Genomic DNA, 23,324 nt, shown 5'->3' with positions numbered 1-23,324 from the left:
GAGCAAACCGCTCCGGAGGCAAACTCTTCGTCAACAGATCAGCCGGGTTGTCATCCGTATGAATCTTAACAAGCTGAATTTGCTTGTTCTCTATCACCTCTCTGATGAAGTGATACTTCACATCCACATGCTTCGTCTTTGCATGAAAGACAGGGTTCTTTGCCAACTGGATGGCACTCTGACTATCACAATGCAACAATGGAATATCCCCTGTATAGCCCAAATCAACCACTAACCGAGATAGCCATAATGCCTCCTTGCAAGCCTCTGTGGCTGCAATATACTCGGCCTCTGTAGTAGATAAGGCTGTGCACTTCTGCATCCTGGATATCCATGACACAGCACCTCCTGTGAATGTAAATACATAACCGGTAGTAGACTTCCGGTTATCTGGATGACCGGCATAATCCGAATCCGTGTAACCATGCACTAATGCATCCTGTTTGCCAAAGCAAATGCACATATCCTGTGTGCCCTTCAGGTATCTCATGACACCTTTCACTGCTTCCCAATGCTTCTTGCCAGGGTTGGCCATGTATCTAGAAACCACTCCCACTGCAAATGCAATGTCCGGCCTAGTAGCAACCATGGCATACATGAGACTGCCACAAGCTGAAGCATACGGAATCTTGGCCATATCAGCCCTGTCTCTATCTGACTGTGGGCTGTCCATAGCACTGAGTTTCACATATGGAGGCAAAGGAGTACTAGCTTTTTTCCCCCCGTCCATATTGAACCTCTGCAAGACTTTGCCAATGTATTCCTTCTGAGACAAATACAACACATGCTGATTTCTGTCCCGAAGTATCCGCATACCCAAGATGTGATTTGCATCACCCAAATCCTTCATATCAAAGGTTTGATGCAGCCTCTGCTTCAAGGCATCCATCTCTTTACGAGATTTCCCGGCAATCAACATATCATCAACATACAAAATGAGAATCAAGAGACTGCCATCCAAAGCTTTCTTGGTGTACAAGCAGTGATCTATGTCACTTCTCCTGAATTTCTGAGATTTCATGAATGTATCAAATTTATGATACCATTCTCTTGGTGCCTGTTTGAGCCCATAAAGACTCTTTTTCAGCTTGCATACAAGCTTCTCCTTTCCACTTACTGCATAACCCTCTGGCTGCTGCATATATATCTCCTCATGGAGATCACCGTGAAGAAAAGCAGTCTTCACATCCATCTGAATCAAGTCCAGATCATCATGTGCAACCAAAGCTAATACAGCTCTAAGTGTGGTCATTTTGACCACTGGAGAGAAGATCTCCTCAAAGTCCACACCATATTCCTGCTTAAAGCCCTTAGCCACTAACCTGGCTTTGTATCTTGGCTTTGCATCTGATGCAACTTTGAGCCTGTATACCCACTTGCATGGCAAAACCTTCTTGCCTGCAGGCAAAGGCACTAACTTCCAAGTTCCATTTTTGTGCAGAGAATCCATCTCTGACTTCATGGCACGCTCCCATAGAGCTTTGTCTGCCCTCTGTAAAGCCTCTTTGTAACATGAGGGCTCCCCACAGTCAGTAAGCATCAAATAGTCAACCCCTGGAACAAACCTGTCAGGGGCTCTGGAGGGTCTTGTGGACCTCCGTACCCAATGACCATCATTTGCAGGTTGCTGTCCAGCCTGCATATCACCCATTGGTGGCTCCTGTTCCATGCCATAAGGCTGAAAAATCATGCCCGGTATCTCCTCTAACTGTGGTATATCCATAGGGATGTCTTCTGCCATCTCTGGCTGTCCATTTGGACCATTTTCAGCACCATTTAAGGGCTGGTTTTCTTGCTGTAATGGCTGATTTACAGCCCTTTGTTGTTGTCCATGATGTCCATCATCATCAAAGATGACTCTGCTAGGCTCCTGTTGCCTTGCAGGCTCCTTATACATGCATGTTTCATCAAAAATGACATCATTGCTGCGTATGATCTTTCTATTCATGGGATCCCAAAGTCTATACCCCATTTCACCTCTGTCACCATATCCTAGGAATATGCATTTGTGAGACTTAGGATCAAGTTTGGTGCGCATTTCCCTGCGTATGTGCACGTACGCAACGCAACCAAACACTCTCAAGTGCTTGTATGACGGAGGCTTCCCTGTCCATACTTCTTCTGGCACTTTCCCACCAAGCCTCGTGTTAGGTGACCTGTTTATAAGGTGAACGGCTGTCATAACAGCTTCAGCCCAAAAACCATGAGGTAATGCAGCATGTGACAACATAGAACGGACCTTCTCCTATATGGTCCTGTTCATCCTCTCTGCTGTCCCGTTTTGTGGAGGATCATAAGGAGTAGAGAGCTCCCTCTTGATGCCTTTAGCATCACAAAAGTCCTGAAACTGTTTGGACGTATACTCTCCACCATTGTCGGAACGCAAAGCCTTCAGTGTTTTGCCAGTTTGATTCTCAACAAGAGCAACAAACTTCTGAAACACTGAGAATGTATCACTCTTCAAACGAAGAGGATAAACCCACACCTTGCGTGTGGCATCATCAATAAAAGACACAAAGTACTTTGCCCCTCCCAAAGAAAGCTGAGGTATTTCACATACATCTGTATGCACAAGCTCTAACTGAGCATCTTTCTGTCCAAGAGCTTTCTTGTGGGGGCACTGTAGTTGCCTACCATATATACAATGCTCACAAAACTGAAAACTTGAAAACTTTAGAGAAGGCAAGTAACCCAAACGAGACAATTGCTCCATTCCTTTGACACTCATGTGTCCCAACCGGCTATGCCACATAGAGATTTCCGGCAGCTCGGTTGCATTTACATTAGCATGGTGACAAACACCTGCATGCATAAAGTAAAGAGTGTCCACCTTAGAGCCTCTGGCAACAACCAGTGAGCCCTTACTAATCTTCCACTTTCCACTACCAAATGTGGTAACATAATCAGCATCATCAAGCTGTCCAGTAGAAAGCAGATTCTTCTTGATCTCAGGCACATGCCTGACATCATGGAGCATAAGCTGTGAGCCATCTGAAAATACAAGCCTCACATCACCTCTGCCAAGAATTTTGCATGCATGGTTATCACCCAAATAAACCACTCCTTCATTGCCAGCAGTGTACCTGACAAACAAGTCTCTGCAACCTGTGACATGAAAGGAGGCACCTGAATCAATGATCCATGAGTGCATACCATGACCACCTGTAAGAAGTGAATGGGCATCAAGTGAAGACGTAAAGAGGACCTCATCCTCACTGCCACCTGCATGTGACACATTGATTTCTTCGATCTTGACTCCACTTTTGCCCTTTGGCTTTACATCTTTGGCTTCATCCTTCTCTTTGTCTTTGCCTTTTCCCTTTTCTTTTTGATCATTTTTCCATTTGTAGCATTGCTTTTTAATGTGTCCCTTCTTGCCACAATAATGGCATTCCAAATCTTTTTTGGAGCGAGACTTGCTCCTTCCCCTTTCTTGGCTTTTCCCCCTTTGCTGGGATCTCCCACGTGCATTCATTGCATTGGACTTTCCAACAGAGTTGTTCTTCCTGTTCATCTCTTCTTGAAGAAGAGCACCCTCAACATCTGCATATGACAGCATAGCATTCGAATTGCTAGTGGCTGTCCTGAATGTGTCCCAACTCTCTGGCAAAGTGCATAACAAAAAAGTGGCTTTGAACTCATCGTCCATTGCCAACTTTTGATTGATAACCTGGCTGACAATACCATTAAACTCATTTAGATGGGCTGTCATAGAAGCCCCTTCCTTCATCTGAAGACCTATGAGTTTCTTCAACCAATACACTTTGCTTGAGGCACTTTGTTGGGCATACAAGTCCTGCAATCTCTGCCACATTCCCCAAGCTGTCTTCTCTTCACAAATGCTGAAAAGTAATGAGTCTGACACAGACAACATGATAGTAGATCTTGCCAGCTCATCCATATCTTCCCACTCTTCAGCCGTAAGAGAAGCGGGCATCACACCCCTTTCTTTGATAGGCTTGTGTTGCTTTTTCTGGAGCAACACATTGTAGCACTGGGTTTGCCAAATATCATAGTTATGCGAGCCTTCAAGCTTCTTGATGTGAAGCAATGAAGAGCTCTCACCTGTGGTTGCCATAGCAAAATGCAACCTGTAATGCCTGACTCCCTGCAAATGTGCAAACACTGCACCCAAAATGTGCAAACACTGCACCCAAAGCACACAAAGTGCTCACAAATGTTTTCCCAAGCTTTATCTCCCACTGCGGAAGCAAGAATGCAACTTTTCTCCCACTTTATGTGATGAAAACACCAAAATCTGGTTGCTGCAGATTTTGGACAGCACCTTAAATGTGCTCTTTTGCCCTTCCAAAGTACTGTACAGCAGTACTAAGCGCTCACCAATGATGTACCAAACCTGTACCGGCAATTTCAGCAGCTGAATTTGAACCTTTTGATCACTCAAAACAGTGTACAGCCATGCCAAAACATGCACAAAGCTGTGCCAAATCTGTACCAGCAGGTACAGTAGCAATAAATGCTCTCCTGGCTGTCCAAATGAGTGAAAATCAGACTTTTACAGTCCTGTATACTGCATACAACAGTCCCGAACAGAAATTGGGCAAAAGCCCCTTGACTGCAAGCTGATTTTTGAGGATTCAAGGCATAAATGGCTTGCCTGCTGCTTTGCCAAGCTCAACAAGCATACGAACTTGAAAAGCCCCTTGATTTGAGATCAATTCCTGATCATACATGGTACATTGACGCACATGAAGGCATCCAGAGTGTTCACGATGCTTCCCCCTGGCCACATATACATCAAATACATGAAAGCCCCTTGATTTACAGGCACATTGAGTGCTTGTAAGGCATCAGCACATTATCCACAGCATCAAATGCGATTGCCTGCATGCAAATCAACCAAATCGGCACAAAAGCCCCTTGATTTGCACTGCAATTTGCTGCAATTTTGCCCAAATGTGCGATTTTTCACATCATACAGCATGTATGAGTGCTTAATTGCACAATTACATCAAAAGCCCCAAATTTCGACATCCAATTTCCTGCAAATTGATCCTGATTTGACCAATTTCCTGCAAATTTTTCCTGATTGTGACCAATGTCACCCAATTTTGCCAATTTTGCTCAAAAATTGAGCAATTGGGCACCTGTATTTGCTCAATTAATGATTGCACCTGCTCAATTGCAAATCCCCAGAAAAAAATTGAGGCAAATACCTTGATTTTTGATTTTCTGTTGCAGGAAAGGGGGGGCTTGATGAATATGGTGCTGCTGCAGAAAGATTGATGCTATGTTGCTGATGCTGATGCTCCTGCAGCTGTCGATGCCTAAGACTTCCTTGTTGCCAGTGGCCATGAAGACTTTGCACTTTGCAGCAGCTGCGTTGATGGAAAGGTTGAGCAGAGAAGGCGGATCAGGTCGCTTTGCAGCAGCTGCGTTGATGGCAAGGTTGAGCAGAGAAGGCGGATCAGGTCGCTTCTGGCCTCTTCACCGAGTGGCAGCGCTACATACGACCAGGCACCTACACTTGCAGTCGACGAGTCGGGTGGCGCCTACACTTGCAGTCGACCACGCTTCGCCTGGCTGCTGTTCGCTTCACTCGCCTAGCGCCTACACGATTAGAGTCGCTCACGCTTCGCCTGGCTGCTGTTCGCTTATCCGCCCAATGCTACACCTTCGCTCATATTCGCCTACGTGTACCAGCCGACGACTAACCAGCAGCCTTCGCTACTCGCTCGCCTCCACGCTCGACGCTATTTGTTGCACAGAACCCGCTTATGCTGCCTTGGCTCACGCCTGAAATTGACGGTTCAGCGTGAGAAACGAGCACTGGTCTATCCTCTTCGTTCGCTGGCCCTTCTTTCAGCGTGAGAAACGAGCACCTGGCAGAAGCGTTTGCTTTGCTGCTGCCTTCGTTCACGCCCAGCACTCAGCTAACAGAGGTTTCTTTGCTCGATCAAACAGAGAGGACGGGTCTGCTCCAGCTCCAGCTCTGATACCAGTTGATGGGGAGAAACCTGAATTAGGGTTTAGAGTTCATTGATGGGAGACATACACAGAGAAGCAAGGGAGAGAGAGAGTTGTGGGGATAAGTCAACTCATAAAAAGCATGAGTGTGTGACTCCCCTATCACACATGTATATTGCACTAGTACACATAGTGCACTTAGTACATTAAAAGTACTAAGTGTACTATGTACTATAACTTATGGGCTTGTACACACTATAAGGGTGGGCATAACGCCTTTACCCCAACATGTACTACCTTTTCTGGTGATATTCAACAGTGATCTTCTTTTCTCCTTTATGCTTGTTGCCCATATACAGTGTTGTAAAGTTCTTGTAGCATTTCTGAGTGGGTATACCAACATAGTACCCATTCTTACAATCGTATCCAGAGAGGGTGTAAGAATGGATCCTGCTAAAATTGAAACCATTCGAAATTGGCCAGAGTTGCAAAATGTACATCAAGTGCGTAGCTTTCTGGGGTTATGTTCATACTATAAGCGATTCATCAAGCATTTTGCCAACATTGCCTCGCCATTGCATGATCTCACAAAGAAGAAAGCCACCTTCCAATGGACTTCGAATGAGCAAGATGCCTTCTTGCAACTAAAAAAATGCTATCATTTGTGGGCCTGTATTGATTGTTCCCGACTTGCAAAAGCCATTCACAGTGGAATGTGATGCATGTGGGAATTGTATAGGGGCTGTCCTAAATCAAGAGGGTCATGCAGTTACCTATGAAAGCGGTCGATTGCATGATGCCAAGATCCATATGGACATTTATGAAAAAGAGCTCTTGGCTGTAATTCATGCCTTAAAGATATGGAAGCATTATCTTCTTGGGGCTGAATTTGTAGTCAAGACAGATCGTCGAAGCTTGAGATACTTTTTATCTCAAACTAAGCTCTCGCAGAAGCAAATGAGGATGGCAAACTTTCTTTCCATGTTTCATTTTCAGATTGTACATACTCCGGGAAAGAAGAATGTAGTGGCAGTGCATTGTCCAGGAGGCCTTATGTGGCTGCAGTTTCAGTGGCCTCCCATAGGGACTTATCTGCCATGCGTGATCTTTATCATTTGGATACTGATTTTTCCCATATATGGACTGATTTGATGGCTGGTCACTCGCATGCCTCTTATGTGATCAAAGAGGGTTATCTTATGAAGGATAATTGCTTATGTGTGCTGAAGGATATGTGTCCAAAGGTTATGGAGGAATGTTACGCTCCACCTTATGCTGGTCATAGAGGTATTTTACCTACAACACGGATGATCGAAAGATATTTCTTTTGGCCAAGCATGCGTAAAGACATTGAGGGATATGTACGCACGTGTATTACTTGCCAAAAGGTGAAATTTGATAGGCAAAAGCCTCCAGACTTGCTTCAACCATTGCCTATTCCCTCGCAACCATGGGAAAGCATTACTATGGACTTCATTATGGATTTGCCTAGATCCCAGCATGGGAATGATGCTATTTGGACCAAAGTTGACAAGTTTAGCAAGCAAGCTCACTTCTTGCCCGTCAAGAAAACCATTAAAGTTGATCATATGGTGAAGCTTTTTCTTGCTCACATCTTCAAGCATCATGGTATGCCTAAGTCCATTGTTGGGGATAGAGATCCCAGGACTACAAGCCTCTTTTGGAGGGCTTTAATTGATAAAATGGGCACTAAGCTTGAGTTCTCATCTGCTTATCACCCCCAAAAAGATGGTCAAAGTGAGGCTGCAAATTCTGCTGTGTTGGATTTGTTGAAGTGTTATGTGGCAGATCAAAAGAGTGCTCGGGAGAAGTATCTTCCACTTGTAGAGTTTGCCTACAATAACATAGTACATGCCTCCACGGAAGAAGTATTATGTTGGATTTGTTGAAGTGTTATGTGGCAGATCAAAAGAGTGCCCGGGAGAAGTATCTTCCACTTGTAGAGTTTGCCTACAATAACATAGTACATGTGTTGGATTTGTTGAAGTGTAATGTGGCAGATCAAAAGAGTGCCCGGGAGAAGTATCTTCCACTTGTAGAGTTTGCCTACAATAACATAGTACATGCCTCCACGGAAAAGACCCCGTTTGAGATTATTTATGGCAGAGTGGTCTTGCCACCCATCCTTCGTACAAAGGATGAGATTTTTCCAGCCGATGAGCATGTGCGTGACTTGGATGTAGCCTTTGCTCAGGTGCGGACAGCCATTGCAAGGTCACAAGACAAGAATAAGAGGGCTGCTGACAAGCATAGAAGGGACATGCAAGTCAAGGAAGGTGATTGGGTATTGCTGAAATTTGAGAAAGCTAGGCTTCAGAAGAGGCCAGGACGAGAGGAATCATATCCAAAGCTTTCTACCCGATATTATGGACCCTTCAAAGTCGTTGACAAGATCAATGAAGTGTCCTACAAGCTTGCTTTACCCATCCATTGGAAGATTCACAATGCTTTTCACGTGAGTCTTTTGCGGAAGTATGTGGGGCCATATCCAAAAGAGCCTATCACAGAAGATCCGCCCGAGATTGATGAGCTTGAGGAGATCCTCCAGCCAGAGCAGATTGTATTTCACCAAGGAGAGAGAGCAACCACATGGGAAGCTTTAAAGGAGATACCTTGTGAAATTTAAAAATTATTTGCCAATTGATGCAAAGTGGGTAGACGAGGATTATTTTGCTGACTACCCTAAGCTTTTGCAACATATCTTGAGGCTTTTCAGTTGAGGACAACTGTTTAGAAGCCCAGGGGGATGACCATTTGGTCCATCTCCATGTTTGGAGCCACTCTTCTAGGATTGTTACTCCATAGAGCGGCCAGATTTGTGCCATGTTCACATGGGGCCAGGCTGATGTCCCATGTGAAAGGGCCAATCTTTTGGTGTCACATGGATGGGAGCCAGATTCGTGCCACCCATGTGTGACCAGTACTGCGTCACATGGACAAGAACCAGTTTTGTGCCACTCATGTGTGACCTGCTTCGTGCTGTATGGACGGGAGCCTGTTGGTGCCACCCGTGTATGGCCAAGATGGTGTCTTACCTATGGGATTGTCACTCCATAGGAAGACCAAGACATACATTCATATTTCTATCACGTCAGTTTTCTGACTGCATGCATAAACTTGTTTTCGCATGATCTGTTTACGTGTGTTTGCCTGCTATGTCGTGCCAGTACACTGGACGGGGACGCCCCCAATGTACCGTGTACTGTTTGCTGACTCCTTAGTGTGGCGTGTGAACAAGTGGCAAGTATTGTCATTTTGTCCCTTTTAAAATGTAAAATTCATAAGCTATGGTTAACTTTAATGTTTATAAGCTAATGTGTTCACACACATTTTAAAAGAGGGACTGGACATTTTCTTTGGACGGTGCCCATAAGTATTAAATATGTATTAAGGCTTTATAACCTTTAAACTAAAGATTTTGCATGAAACATTAGTATTCTCCCCCACATGGGTGGTGGCCGACCTCTCTCTCTCCATCGCCTGCCATTTCTATACTGGCTGCTCCACTTACATCACCCTCTCATCATCGCTTGTCTTTTCTACCTGATTGTACCCGCCTGCAGGCAGACTGTACCCGACTGTCTACACCCGTGCCTGCCTACAGACTACACCTGTACCAAGCTATACTTGCTGTACCAAATTGTGCCCTGCTATACCAGATTGTACCATGTTGTACTTGAACTGTACTAGGCTTGTACTTGCTGTACCAAGACCTATACTTGTTGTACCAAGCCTGAACTTGCTATACCAAGATCTGTACTTATTATACTAGGTCAACCTGACTGCATGGTGAAAGGAATGCATCTCCATTGACTCCTGCTACAAGCTATTCTAGGTACCTTGTATTTCTTATTTGTGTAAAACTAAAATTTGCTAAATTAAGTTCAAAGATTTCTTTAAGTTTTGTGCAGAGCAGGAACAAAGCATGTTTATGCTAACCATACTCAGGAAACTTTCCTAGTTTGGTTTGTTTTTCCCTGAGTGGTAGTGCTAACCACGTCCTCAAAATTCTGAGAGCCAGTGAAGGTTAGAAATACTAGGGAGCTCGGGAGCAAAGCATATCTGGGAGAACCAAGCAATGTTCCCTTCGCGGTATACCCCTTTGCCTGTGCTAGTACGGGCGTGCATGGTGGTGCACGGTCTCGAAAGACCAGTGAAAGGCAAGTGTGCACCCAGTGAAGGTGGGAGTGTGCCTGTGACTTGGGACTTCTTCTACTGTCTAGACTACATCGACAACTACCCAATTGTTTGAGTTGTATTCACTCCATGTGAGGAGAAATCTAGCCTATTGACCCGTGACACTTGTATATATAAATACTCCAAGAAATACAAATGTATTGAGGGGGGACCGGCCCTTTCCGGCCCTAGTGTTGGTGTCAAGTATTATTGGTCATTTACAGTTTTAATGTTGTTAATAATGTCGATTGTTGATATTAGTTAAGTGATCTAAAAATGTGTATTTTGTCTTCCGATTTGTAGGCCTCCTGTAGGGAGCGGTTACACAAGGCTCACAAACGGTGCTATAGACCATTCTGGCGAGGGAGGGGAAGGGTGTTTGTTGGGACCGAAGCTCTCTCAAGAGGTATCCTTGGGTCTGCAGAGCTCAAGCAAGAAAAGCCCTAGGTAGCGTTGGTCCACGAAGTCAATGATCCTAGAAAGTGGGCTAAATCCCTTGTGGAACAAACAACTAAACCTCCCATGGATCTCATAGTGTACTAGGCAGCGGCATATTAAGTACTAGGCAATGACATATGTAATGCTCCTCTGTCTGAATGTCTATGTGGCATAATTGACAGATCCTCTCCTCCTTGGGTCTCCGTATGAGCACTCCGGCTCTAACGACACGCTTAGCTCTCCTTATCTCCACTCTGAGGGAGGTGGGATGAAACCAGTATCTGGCCAATCGCAATCCGCATGGCATGGGACATGTGAACACTTAGATAGCCCGGCTGCTGCCGCATGAATCCATCCTCAGTGAGATTGAGAAAGTGATCTAGTCATATCCTCTAATGATATCTCCTTCCCATCCTGAAGAACCTCCTGCTGAAGAGCCTGGAGTTTGTTGATGTGCTCTCGCATCGTCAAAGACTTTGCAAGATTCATCACTCGCATCTGCGCTTCCAAGGAAATTCTCTTCATGGGCGTACCCTATTGTACAAAGAAGCCAAGTGCTACCAAATCCCTCGGGCCAGTGTCATGTGTTTGATGTGGTTGATCACTTGCGGTGTGCAATTAAGGAAGATGAAAGAATGCACACGGGCATTTACACAATTCCACAACTGTGCCTAAGCCTCCCGCTCTTTCTTGGTGGATAGTGAAGACTCCTCCTCCTCCAACTCTGGCCTTGGAACTCCAACCACAATGAAATCAGCCAAATCATAAGACTCCAAGACAGACTCCATCATTACCTTCCAGATGCCATAGTTGTTCCAATCCAACTATCGATCCACTAGGAACATCAGGAGGGTGGGCATCTTCACATGTTTCTCTACCATCCCGAGTAAATCTGCCAACTCGGGGGTTTACTTGGTCTTGTGAAGAAAGGGTGAGTGGAAAAAAAAAAATATGAAGAGGAGGCTGCAAATAAATGCAAGGTGGCTGTCCAACAATGATGTCGCCTTCTACCTTCTTCTCCACGTCCCAAACAGCCCAACAATACTCCAATCAGCACCAAACGCAACAGTCCCAAATGCTCTCACCGTCTCTGAATCTTCAAGCCACCTCGAGCTTTGATACCATGTCAAAATGGGCAGCGGAAATGAGACAAAGTACTAAGAGCAGAAGTACAAGAATGAAAGAGAGGAGAAGGTGGTATAAACTTTGCTATATACACCATAATCCGGTACAAGAACAAGTGGGGGGGAAAAGAGTGTTATATATACCACCCTAAGCTGCTGGTCGGCCACTGCAAAACAAGCCGACAACAGCAAGAGAAGCACACATCTGGGAAAAATACCAATCGACCAACAACAAATGAGTTGGCCAACAAAAAACACCAGTCGGCCTGGGGAACACACATCGGCCAACAGGTACACGAGTCGGCTAGCTCATTCAGCCCCCAACTCCTAGCAAAAACTGGGAAAATATGGACAATGAGGACAAATGGAGAGACTGGAGAGACTCCTACACGGGCAAGCACACCCACAACAATGGCCCTCCCTACCGAGTAATATGGTACAGACGAGATGATTGCTAACAGCTACAACCTCCTATAGCACAAACCCTAATTTTTGGAAAACCCTAATTTTCCCCAAGGGATGAGATAAAAAATCTACTTTATGTAATGATTCAGCCTCCTCTGAGCCACCAAAAGAGTAGGCCAAGTTGGTATCAAGGGGGGTGATAATAAATGTGGTGCTGCAGAGCACAAATGTGTGTTTCCCTGTGTACGTAAAATTTTTGTGTGTTTTCTATGTCAAGATATTGTTTTTGTTCTTTATGTTAGACCCACTTGTGTTTTGTCTTCTAGATCAAGTGTTTATCATGGTTGCAACCACCTCTGTTCACCTTATAATGTAGGCCATGTGGAGTGTACATGATCTCATTGATCCTTCTTCCTGGTTGTTAACTCTACCCTTGGTGCACCTCTGTAGGCATGTGAAATAGGACTACGAGTCCTGACTCATCCTTGCAATAGCAGGAGAGATAGCCCTTGAGGGGAGTTTATTGGAAGCAAGCCTTCTCTCTATGGTTGTTACGGTCAGTGTGTACTTGATCTAAGTGTGTGAATGATCGCTAAGCCATGTTATGTGTGTACTTGGTCAACATAGTGTGTAAGTGTATGTCTGTGTATGAACCCACTCTTATGAGTGGGTAGTGTGTTTGTGTGAACCATCTCTTATTAAGAGGGGTTATAATAATATCTAGATATTTGTGTGTGCCTAACATACGCAATGATGTCACTGAGGCAACCATTGTAACCTATAAAGGTACATGTACTTTATTGAAGAAATCAAGCAACTATCATATCATTTGAGTTGTGTACTTCTCACTCTCTAGCTCTCTGTCTTTCTCTCTCTATCACTGTTGGCTTAGACTCCATAGCCATGGTTGTCAGCTTCAAGCCCCCATAGCTTCACCCTAGCTGTGCACTTCTACCATAAAAGCTAAGTTCTAACAATAGTTTAGGACTCTTGTGTGTGCTGTCTGTATGTGTGATTCCGCTGCACTATTCTTTCCTTATCTAAAAACTATAGTCACCAGAACTGGGAATCAGAACCAGAATCGAGAGGCTCTTGAAATCGAGACTGACCGAAGTAAAGAATCGGAACCGGTTAGAAATCAACACATGGACTGTACTAAATAGCTTTTAGAGGATTTAAACCTACTTAGCAACACCTCGGGATGTGGTTGAACGGAGAATCAGCGTTTCCTAAAGGTTGAGGCTAAGTGATCGGAACCAGCAGAACCGGCCTATTTCTACCGATTCCTATGACTATGCTAAAAACCCTAGCACATAGGCACATGAGTTCTATGATTAATGTACTTTCCCACCACCACCCCCCACTTTCGATGTGGTCTCACTCCTCCATCTCAGTGGTGACTCAGCCAAGAATTGTAATCAGCTTGCCTGATGTAACTTTCTTTTTACAAATTAAAAAATATATTTTTCCTGAGTGTCTATGTGTGTTTGTGGTTGTTCTTTTGGGCAGGAAAGGGGTTTTTTTTTTTTGGGGGGGGGGGGGGGGGGGGTGCTACATGCAACCATAAAAATTCTGTGAGAGGTTAAGGAACTCAAGTAAAAATCAGCACATTTCAGGCAATAAAAAATCTCGATCTAAGCAGAACTGTAGTGCTGTAAATATTTCACAATATAGCAAAAAAAACCAATAAAGCATGAAAGATACCTCGTCTAACACCAGAGTTGATAGTCTTTCCTGCCAAGTAGACACCTGAATGATTTTTTCCAGTATGCACATGGCAAGACAAGCTGGCGTAGATATTAGGATGTCTGGTCCCCCCCCTAATGCAGCTTTCTGTCAAAAAAGTGCACCACCCCATCCAAAACGGTCAGAAATACAGTTTCGGATAAAAACTACTCAATAATACACGAGTCTTCCTCATCGTTGCAGAGTAAAAAGGGGAAGTCACCATGTAGAAAGTCATTTTTCCATAAAAAATTACCAGAGAAGGCGCAGACATGCTACTGGTAAGCTGTGCTGCTTTCCATGTTCCCCCACAGTGTTCCAACAATGCTGTCACTTCTGAATATACCTGTTGGCACAGCTCCCGGGTAGGGACTAACACCAGTGCAGATGGCCCAGACACTGCAGCTCTCTGACTGCTTATACACTTCTGAAGCAAAGGAAGTAGGTATGCAAGCGTCTTTCCTGAGCCTGTTCTCGCTCGTGCAACCACATCTTTACCTTCCTGGACAACACAATCATCAAAAACCTTTTAAAAAAACTTTTGTTAACAAGGTCTGTAAACCTAAAGCTGATGCATTAAGCCACAAAATCTTCACAATGAGATTGTACAGCATATAAATCCAGAAAAGCTCCATAATGTGATTGTACAGCACGCTAAGGTCTGTGCCACCACAAAAACATCAAAATGATATCAAGATCTGTGCACCTCAAGCTGACACTTTGCCACAAAAGCTTCATAATATGATTGTGCAGCACACAAAGCCAGAAGCTTTCATACTGTGATGGTACAGCACCCTAAGCCTGAAAAGATTCCTTATGAGATAGAGTAGCACACAAATGATTGTAAGGTACACCATACCACCAAAGCTTCATATTTTGGCATACGTTACCGTACAGCACATTGAGACACGTTTTACAGCTCCCTCAGGTGACAAAGCTTCACAATGTGATTGACACTAAGCCACAAAAGCTTTGCACTGTAATTGTCCGGCACTTTCAGGTGTGAAAACTTCACAACATAACACGGGCTTTGCATTGTGAATGTAACGACCTTGAGGTACGAATGCTTTGCGATGTGATCTCAGTTCAAAATCTTGTACAACACACTAAAGCAAAGAAGCTTCGTTATGTGCTTATATAACGCACTAAATGTTCATAATGCACAAAAACATCATGATGTGATTGTGCGGCACACTAAGCTTTTGGGTGGCACACGGCACATGAGAGCTTAGAGGCAGAAAGGTTAATTATCATGCAGACTCAACCGGACTCGAAAACTAGGGTTTTTTTAAGCTTGCTTGAGGCATGCACAAAATATAGGTTAGCTTGAAGCTTGCAGGGCTTCAATTAGGGTTATAAAAACTTCTAGGGTTTTCTGTGAAACATGTGCAAAGATGAAGCTCTAGCTGCAGCAGCAGCACAGGTTTAGTTCTTACCAGAATGAGAGGGATGGCTTTGAGCTGAATTGGGGTAGGCTTGGAGAGGCCGCGCTTGGTGATCGCTCGCAGCAGACGAGGGTCCAGCCCTATCTCTTCAAAGCCGAGCTCGTCGTCTTCATCCTCCTCACGCTTCTCCCTTCGACTCGCCATTGCTCCTTGAGTTGCCTACTTTAGGCTTATTTAGGTTTACGTGATTTTTGTCCCTCCATTAGATTCTATGTTAAGAGAGAGAACGGCTAAGGTGCTTATGGGTGGTATAAGTAAATAATTTAATGGCTTTCGGTGGCTTCTCCATCGTGTCTCCTTTTCATGCAAACTCTTAGAGAAAATTGTTATTTTCATGAAGAATGCTCCTCTAAGAAGAAGAGGAAGAAGCATGAAAAGAAGGCTTGCTTCAAAAGAAGAAGGGGAAAATGAAAGGGAGAAGGATATGAAGGTTTGCTACGGACAGGAGAAGGATGTCAATGGGTAGGTTATTCTCTAGGGGACAGGTTCTCCTCTATGTGCAACAAGAACTTTTTTCAATTCGCGTTGTAAAATTGGTTAGCCTACTTGGGATCCTTAATTTATTAAACCTTGGAAGTCATATAACAAATGGTAAAAGCAAAGAACTTGTTGAAAAAAATTTCGCTTATCCTTTGGATCATAATCTCAAAGAGGTAATCGTAATCCTTGACTTGGAGTGTAGATATACACTTGTAATCATAAATGTATATATTATAACCTTCTATATTGTTACAAAAGCGCATATCTTTACCATGTGGTAAAGACCCTAGGTGATCATTTGGGGGGATGAATTTTTAAACCTTATCATAGCTAAAAATCTTAAGTAGATACATTTTTGTAGCCATATTTTTTATCTTTTTGGTCAAAAAAAAAACATTGTTGTTGTTGCACTTCTTTATTTCTTCCCTTAGAGTTCTCCTTAGACTAGACATCTTTCTTTTTTGTACTTTTGGTTCCTTCCTTCAATGGCCTAGGTGGTTCCTTTTCATCCTCCAAGTAAGAAAATTATATGAATTTCTTTCTTTCGGATAAGATAGATCATCGATTGTATAGTGATTCTTCTCTTCTTCTAAATGGTCCAATACTTAATCGATCACGCTGCCATGCTTTTTATAGAGTATGTTTTAGTCTATCCTAGAGATTAAAATTTTTTACTCTAATATATCTAGATACATAAAGTTTTCCTTGTTTAATTCTATAGTTGTCATATGTGTGAGCCATCTAGATGGCAACTTGTCCAAATGTTTATTGAGCTTTGTTATACTTGGTAACCATAATGTTGAGCTCATCTTTGAGGTTGTTAGAGACTTTAATTTGGGCTCAAGTAGCTCCTTGCACTTCTTTGTCAACTTTAATTTTTTCTTTACTTTGTCTTGTAACTTATGCACGACTTTAAAGCTTCCCCTTCTTCGTATTTTGCTTTGGTTTATGCTTTCTTAATTAGTGTAGCAATTAGTTTTAATTAGTGAACCTCCCTATAATTAAAAGGATTGTGAAAAGGTTATGGGAAACAGTGTTTAGGTTGATGAGGTTAGCTCTCTACTCTTGCCAAGTTAAATCAAATCCATTGAGTATCTTTGCAGATAAAGATGCATAGTGTATGGGTAGGAATTATGTAGGTTTCTCTACTTTCCTCTTCTCCTTTGTAGAAGTTAGGATGATGTTTATCCTTGATCTTTATATTCTTAGGGCTATCCACCTTTTCCTTGGTCTATCTCTTCTTGTTATTCTTTCCAAAGTGTGCTTCTTGTTCTTTGGAATCCTTCTTATTGTCCTTCTTCTTGCCTAGAGCTACTTCCATTCTTATATATACACCTTGTGGACTAGATTCTTCCATATAAAGGTCTCAATCAAAGTTGAATGTTGTTAGCATTTATATAGTTATTGAGTCCTTACTTTGATATCCCTTATCTATTATATGCCATGTTCTTATGAAGCATCCATGCAAAGCTGGCTTCATTATTGTGTTTGATCCAAATCACAATTCTTAGGGTTGCCTTGGTAATTGTATGCCCTCCTTCTTCAGCATAATTTGAATAGTGAGTAGCAAAGAAGTGGCCTTTTGTTGCCACATGCAATGACCTTAATGACTAACATTTGCCCATCCTAATCCTATATTTACTTCAACATTAATTTCCTCTGGTAATAGATACAAAGATTACTGTAGTTTTTCTATCCACGTAATGGTCTTCTCTGTCATAACTTCTCTAGTTATAGCCTTAATGATGGGAGACCATTGATGTTGGTAGAATGAAATTAATCCAAACTTCTCTTCTAGAGGAAACAATCCTTGGTTCCTAACAATAATCTTTCTTGCATCTTTAGATTTTTGTGGTTGATGTTATAGATGTCATTAGCTTGAACACATGGTAAATACGGTGCATAAGGTAGATTAGCAACAAAAATAAATATTTAGTTTGGTAAATGGAGGTGAAGGAATAATAAAAGTAGAAGTCTTGATTTGGGAAACACTTTATCTTTGGTGCATTAATTTAAAGAACTTGGCATAATTAGTGAGTGACATGGAAAATATAATGCTTAATATGGTTAATGGCTTTTCAAACTATTTCGTAGCCATGTCTCTTTAAAAAATTAACTATTGGTATGTCTTGATTTTGGAAGTGTTGTACATAGCTAGCAACACCTCTCTAACAAGACCTTACTATCCCATTGGTTAGACATGTTGGATTTGATATAATCCAAACTAAAAATTCTTTTAATTTTGTTATTTTAGGGCAATATTAGAAAGGTAGACTAGGATAGGCTATAAACTTCCATGAATTCTCAAATCGTAATGCACTAGAGTTTTTTTAATTTTAAATCACTTGTGGAGAGACCACATGCTCCTTAAAATTGGGTCTCATCTAGCTTGCTAGCTTATTATTCCTAGCTTGCAATAATTCCTAGATCACCAAGCTGGTTCTTTATTCTAGACAACAGGCTCATAACATTGTCACCAAATTTTTGCTAATTAGAATTATCTTTTGGATAATCTTTATTTTTATCCCTTTTAGTCTCTCGTTAGTGTACTTGCATGGATGCTCCACTTATTAAGTATCAATGATTAACCCTCATATTATAATATTTAGGCACTAACTATATCATATTGGTATAGCCCCCATTATGGTTGAGTGACCTAAGCACTTAGCATCCCAATGTCCATAAAAGCTAGGAGGCTAGATGTCGACAATCAAGACATAAGGTAACATTGCTTATTTAGAGATATTTAACTGATGCCGAGATTTAGAGATATTTAATCTGCTGATCGAGACACAAGTTAACATTTCTTATTTACCTTACTATATCAATGCCCATATGAATGCATAATGGGCTACCTATTTCCAAGGTAATTGTTTTCCACATTAGATAACAATACTTCTATGTAATTTCCTATACCTTAGTATATTAATATACATAGAAATTCATGATGAAGTAAGTTAGTATTAAGCATTCACAATATGTTTGTGTAATTTCCTTTGCCTTAGTATATTAATATACATAGAAATTCATGGCATGGTAAGTTAATTATTAAGAATTCACAATACGTATGTGTAATTCCCTTTAGCTCTATATATTAATACCCATAGAAATTCATGATGGAAGCATTCATAAATTTTCTTTGTCAAATCTCCCCCTTTTATTCAAACCTTTATAACAAATTTTATCCATCAAATCTTCCCTTTCATTCAACTCTTCACAAGAGCATGGGGCATTGATATCTTATAACTCCCCATCAGGCAAGTATAATCAAGCATCTTCTCATTTTTTTAAATTTATGAGGGGTTTTTTTCTTAAATCTATTCATTTTTCTTACCCTATGTATCTACTAACACTAGGGTGTGTTTTGTTGATTGAGTTCTTCCTTAAGAAAGTAATTTCAACAAGTTTCCCAACAATCTTGATGTCTTGGCAATGTTTGTGCAAACTAACCCTTTGTGTGGAGTTGCATTTCAATGTTAAGATAACAAGTTGTGGTACATTACTATGAGTTGCAAGAAATTATTGCAACAAGAAGTGACTAAGGGTAATAAGGAAGACATAATTAAAAAGGGTTAACAACAAACATGATTTTGTAATCTAACCATCTAATCTCTAACATCCTCCATCCTTGTCTTTATTGAGCCGTTAAGGGAATTCAAGTTACTTAGCTATGGCAACTCTTCGTAAATAAAGCCTTGCAAAATAGAGTTGTTTGATACCCTTATAGTTATAAGTAGAGGATGGAGAGTTGATATCTAACATCTTCCCATCAGGCAAGTATAATCAAGCATCTGCTCATTTTTTAAATGTTTCAAGGGGTCTTTCTCTTTAATCTATTCATTTTTCTTATTTTATGCATCTGCTAACACTAGAGTGATTTTTCTATCTACTGGGGTATTAAAATTATTCAATTTTCTTAGTTTATGCGTCTACTAATACTAGGGCATTTTTCTGTTGACTGAGTTCTTCCTCATGATTTTTTGTGGCTTTTTTATTTACAAGGGTTTTTTAGTTATTCATTTTTCTTATTTATGCGTCTACTAACACTAGGGCATTTTTGTGTCGATTGAGTTCTTCCTCCACGAAAGTAATTTCAACAAGTTTCCCAACAATCTTGATGTCATGGTAGTGTTTGTGCAAACTAACCCTTTGTGTTGAGTTACATTTTAATGTTAAGATAACTAGTTGTTATACATTGCTATTGGTTGTAAAAGCTTATTATACAAAAAAAGTGAACAAGACCAAGGGTAATACATAGTTAAAGAAAGAACAAGATTTTGTAAGAGGATGATTTAGAATGCAATACTCAAAAGTAGGTCAAATTCTATGTCTTTTCAAGCTTGTAGATCGAGTCAATTTCAATCTAACGGTTTTGCAAGTGATGAAGATTGAGTGAAAATCCTTGAAATTATCTATTGGTGAACCAACAAGTTGGCTCAATAATAGTTATAGACTCATTTTAGACCTTAGTAAATAATCATGATGTTTTGGTTAATGAGTTTTGAAATTATGGCACCTTGACATAGTGATGAACCAATAAGTTAGCTTCTATAAGTAGTTGGTTTAATGGAGCCATCTTTAAACATTATTCCAAGCCCTTCATCCCCATAATGGATTAGATTCCAAATGGAAAAAAAGGAGAAAGTTGTGAGCATGCAACTAAAATAATAACAGGTTAATGCATTGAAAGAAAGTTGTGAGGCCAAGTGGATAAAAAAGGAGAAAGTTGCAAGCATGCAACCAAAAAAGAAGAAGAAAGTTGTGCGCATAAAATAGGAGAAAGTTATCGGCATGTAACTAAAATAATAACAAGTTAATGCATTTTGGACAAACCAATAATAACAAGTTAATGCATTTTGGACAAACCATTTTTCCTATGAAACTTCTCAACCATCAGCCCGTGTGATGCCACCAATTTGGTTTCATCTAGATTCTTGAGGTTAATCAATCTTTAAGCTATTACATTCTTGGTCAATCGTGCACTTATAGGAAAGCTTGGTACAATGTACTCCATTGGCATTACAATGTGTGTACTGAGTTGTAACTTTGTAAGATGTTGAGTAGGCTTGAAGCATAGAGAGATAAGCTTGTGTTCCCAATCATTCTTGCTAGCTTTAACAATTTTTATAAGAATAGCATGTAATGTCTTGTAAGTGCTTTTAGCCTGGCCATTGCCATTGGGTATAACAGAGTGAAGATATTTGGTGAACCACCAAAATCCCTTCAAGAGGCTCTGAATTACACCTTATTGATGAAATGCAATCCTTGATCACTTACCAATACGAATGGCTGATCAAATATGAAAATGACTTACTCATATTAGAATTTGGATGTGCTACAAGCTCAGCTTTCCTAAAGGCCCTACCCATTTGGTGAAATGGTATATAGCCACAATAATGTAATGTGCTTTGGTTTGTCATGTTTGATTTGACTAATAGGTTCTACAAAATCAATTCCCCGTTTCTCAAAAAGTTATGTGAGTATAATTAGTGTGAGAGGCATCCAATCTTTTTGCTATGATATAGTAAATCTTTGACATTCCTTACATCCCTTAATAGGTTCTATGGCATCACAGAAAATGTTGGCCATAGTCTTGCTTGGAGAACCTTGTGAGCAGTTAGTTATGCTATTCTAGAGTGCACTTCTTCTATAATATTTGTAAGCTTATATTTCCTTACGTGTCTTCTTAGCACATCATCATTTATAAGCTTATATATTTGTATTTACTTACGCATCTCCTTAGCACAGCATCCTTTCCAAGGTTATATAGTTGTACCACTATCAATTGTTGGTAAGGTGTAGTTTACTTAATAAGCCGCCACATCTTATCTTTGTTTAATGGGTGATAATGGGAGACCTAGAAAAACACCATAAGCAATAAATTATAATATCTCATCGCTCCATTTAGGTACCAAATTTAACTTAAACAAAGAAGCATTTGAGAGGTCATCATCGATGTCGATGATAGGTTCACCATTGGTAATTTGAGACAAATGGTCAACTAGAACATGTTGTTCCTTTCCATAATTCTAAAAGTAAAAGAAACCAACAACACATGATGCATCCTATTGTGCAAGTCTTATTAAAGTATAATGAAGTCTGATGGTCTAGAAAGAAAATGAATTTATTGGCCAAAACATAATCATGATATTTCTTTATAACGTAACAATCCTTATCTTTTCAAGCGAGACAATTGGATGAGCTTGGTATGTCACAGCCGTATGGGGGAGCTTGGTAAGTTGGATCTTGGGGGTAGGTGGGGTATGAGGCTACTAGGGTGACTGCTTGAGGTGATTGCTGATGAGATGAGGCCATGGGTGCTCCTACCTGAGCATTATCTAGTTGAGTTTCCTTATCCTCAAACTTAAGGGCCCCCTAGTGAGGAAAGTTATCTCTTAACTTCAAATAAGTGTGAGCGGGAGAGCCCAAAGAACCCATTGCCTCATCATGTAATCTTCAGGATCTTGAGGAAGCCAAGCCACCATAACTTTGGCTCACGTGATGAGCTGAGAAACAGTCTCCCCCACCTGCATGGGAAGATTATTAAGCTCATGAGTTAAATCATAATAATTTCCTAGCCTGAAGGTAGCCAAGCTAAGGATTGGCCAACCAAGAAAGCGATTTGCTACAAACTGGTTATACCATTGGTTGGTTCCTTCCTCACAAGAGTTGTGGGAAAGAGAACAAACTGGGCATCATCTGTGTTAAGCCCTTGAGAGTTACACATTGTGAGGAATTGCCTTACATGATCTTATGGATCCTCAATGATAGAACCTTTGAGTGATGACCTCACTTACACTTGGCTAACAATAGTGGCTAAGGGTGCCAGCCCTTGAAGTAGCCATAGTTTGAGTGGGGTTAGCAAGGGTGAAGAACCACCATAATCTTTGGTTTTAGGGGCCATACACACTACTGTCACACGCCAAGAAGAGGTAAAATTTCCTTGACCTTTGTGAGCATCCCATCGTGATCGCTAAATTTTTAGCTAGCTATAGTTGAGCTATTGGGGGACTAATGACTCTACACCTACACTCACTCTACACCAAAGGAAGAGAACAAGAGAACTTAGTGGGTTACGCTCTGGGAAGTATACCCATCAAGGATGATCCATAGTGCACATAAGTCTTGGAATTGCTAAGCCTTCTACTCTAGCCTCTCTCCTTCTACTCTAGCCTTCTACTCTAGCCTCTCTCCTTACCCTAGCTACATAGGAGTCTCCTGTGCTTGTCATCGATTACCCCACACACTCATACTGCTTGCCTTCTCCCTTTACTTAACTATATGAAACACACACGAGAGTAAGATACAATATAGACACATGCACAACCAAACTACAAATGTATTCCTCAACAACATGGTCGTGTATAGGCTTATTACAATAGCCGAATCTCCCTTGCTACTCACACACCCACACCTTCTAGTGCCCCTCTCTCTTAGGTCACCTCGAAGTGTACACCATCATCATCGAGAAGGGGGAGAATCATATCTCCATCATCAAAAGAAGGGAGAAGAAGATCTAAGAGGATCATACAATCTAGCCCTCACCTTGGGAAAGACTAAAATAAAGATATTACAATGATAT

The 23,324-nt window shown here is 41.4% G+C and overlaps 1 protein-coding gene across 3 annotated transcripts in view; it reads right to left on the bottom strand.

Annotated features, from left to right (window-relative positions):
• LOC147634688 (P-loop containing nucleoside triphosphate hydrolases superfamily protein) overlaps positions 1–15,657 on the bottom strand; it is a 50,584-nt gene extending 34,927 nt beyond the window's left edge. For 2 of the 3 annotated variants that reach the window (XR_015266776.1, XM_086803827.1), the window contains exons 1-3: positions 15,254–15,657; positions 14,074–14,319; positions 13,797–13,925 (exon numbers count right to left, since the gene is read on the bottom strand). Coding sequence is in view for 2 of the 3 variants with exons in the window: in XM_086803827.1 (XP_086659953.1) it covers positions 13,797–13,925; positions 14,074–14,319; positions 15,254–15,406 (528 nt within the window). In the remaining variant the exon portion in view is untranslated. The remainder of the gene's footprint in view (positions 1–13,796; positions 13,926–14,073; positions 14,320–15,253) is intronic. The other variant, XM_086803828.1, reaches the window with a different exon arrangement.
• Between the last annotated feature and the right edge of the window lie 7,667 nt (positions 15,658–23,324).

Source organism: Cibotium barometz, chromosome 10 (genome assembly GCF_041138505.1).
Source record: "Cibotium barometz isolate CiBa-2024 chromosome 10, ASM4113850v1, whole genome shotgun sequence".
In the NCBI taxonomy this organism is placed as follows: domain Eukaryota; kingdom Viridiplantae; phylum Streptophyta; class Polypodiopsida; order Cyatheales; family Cibotiaceae; genus Cibotium; species Cibotium barometz.
Note: the sequence above shows the minus strand (reverse complement) of the source record. Positions and strands in the feature narration are given on the sequence as shown.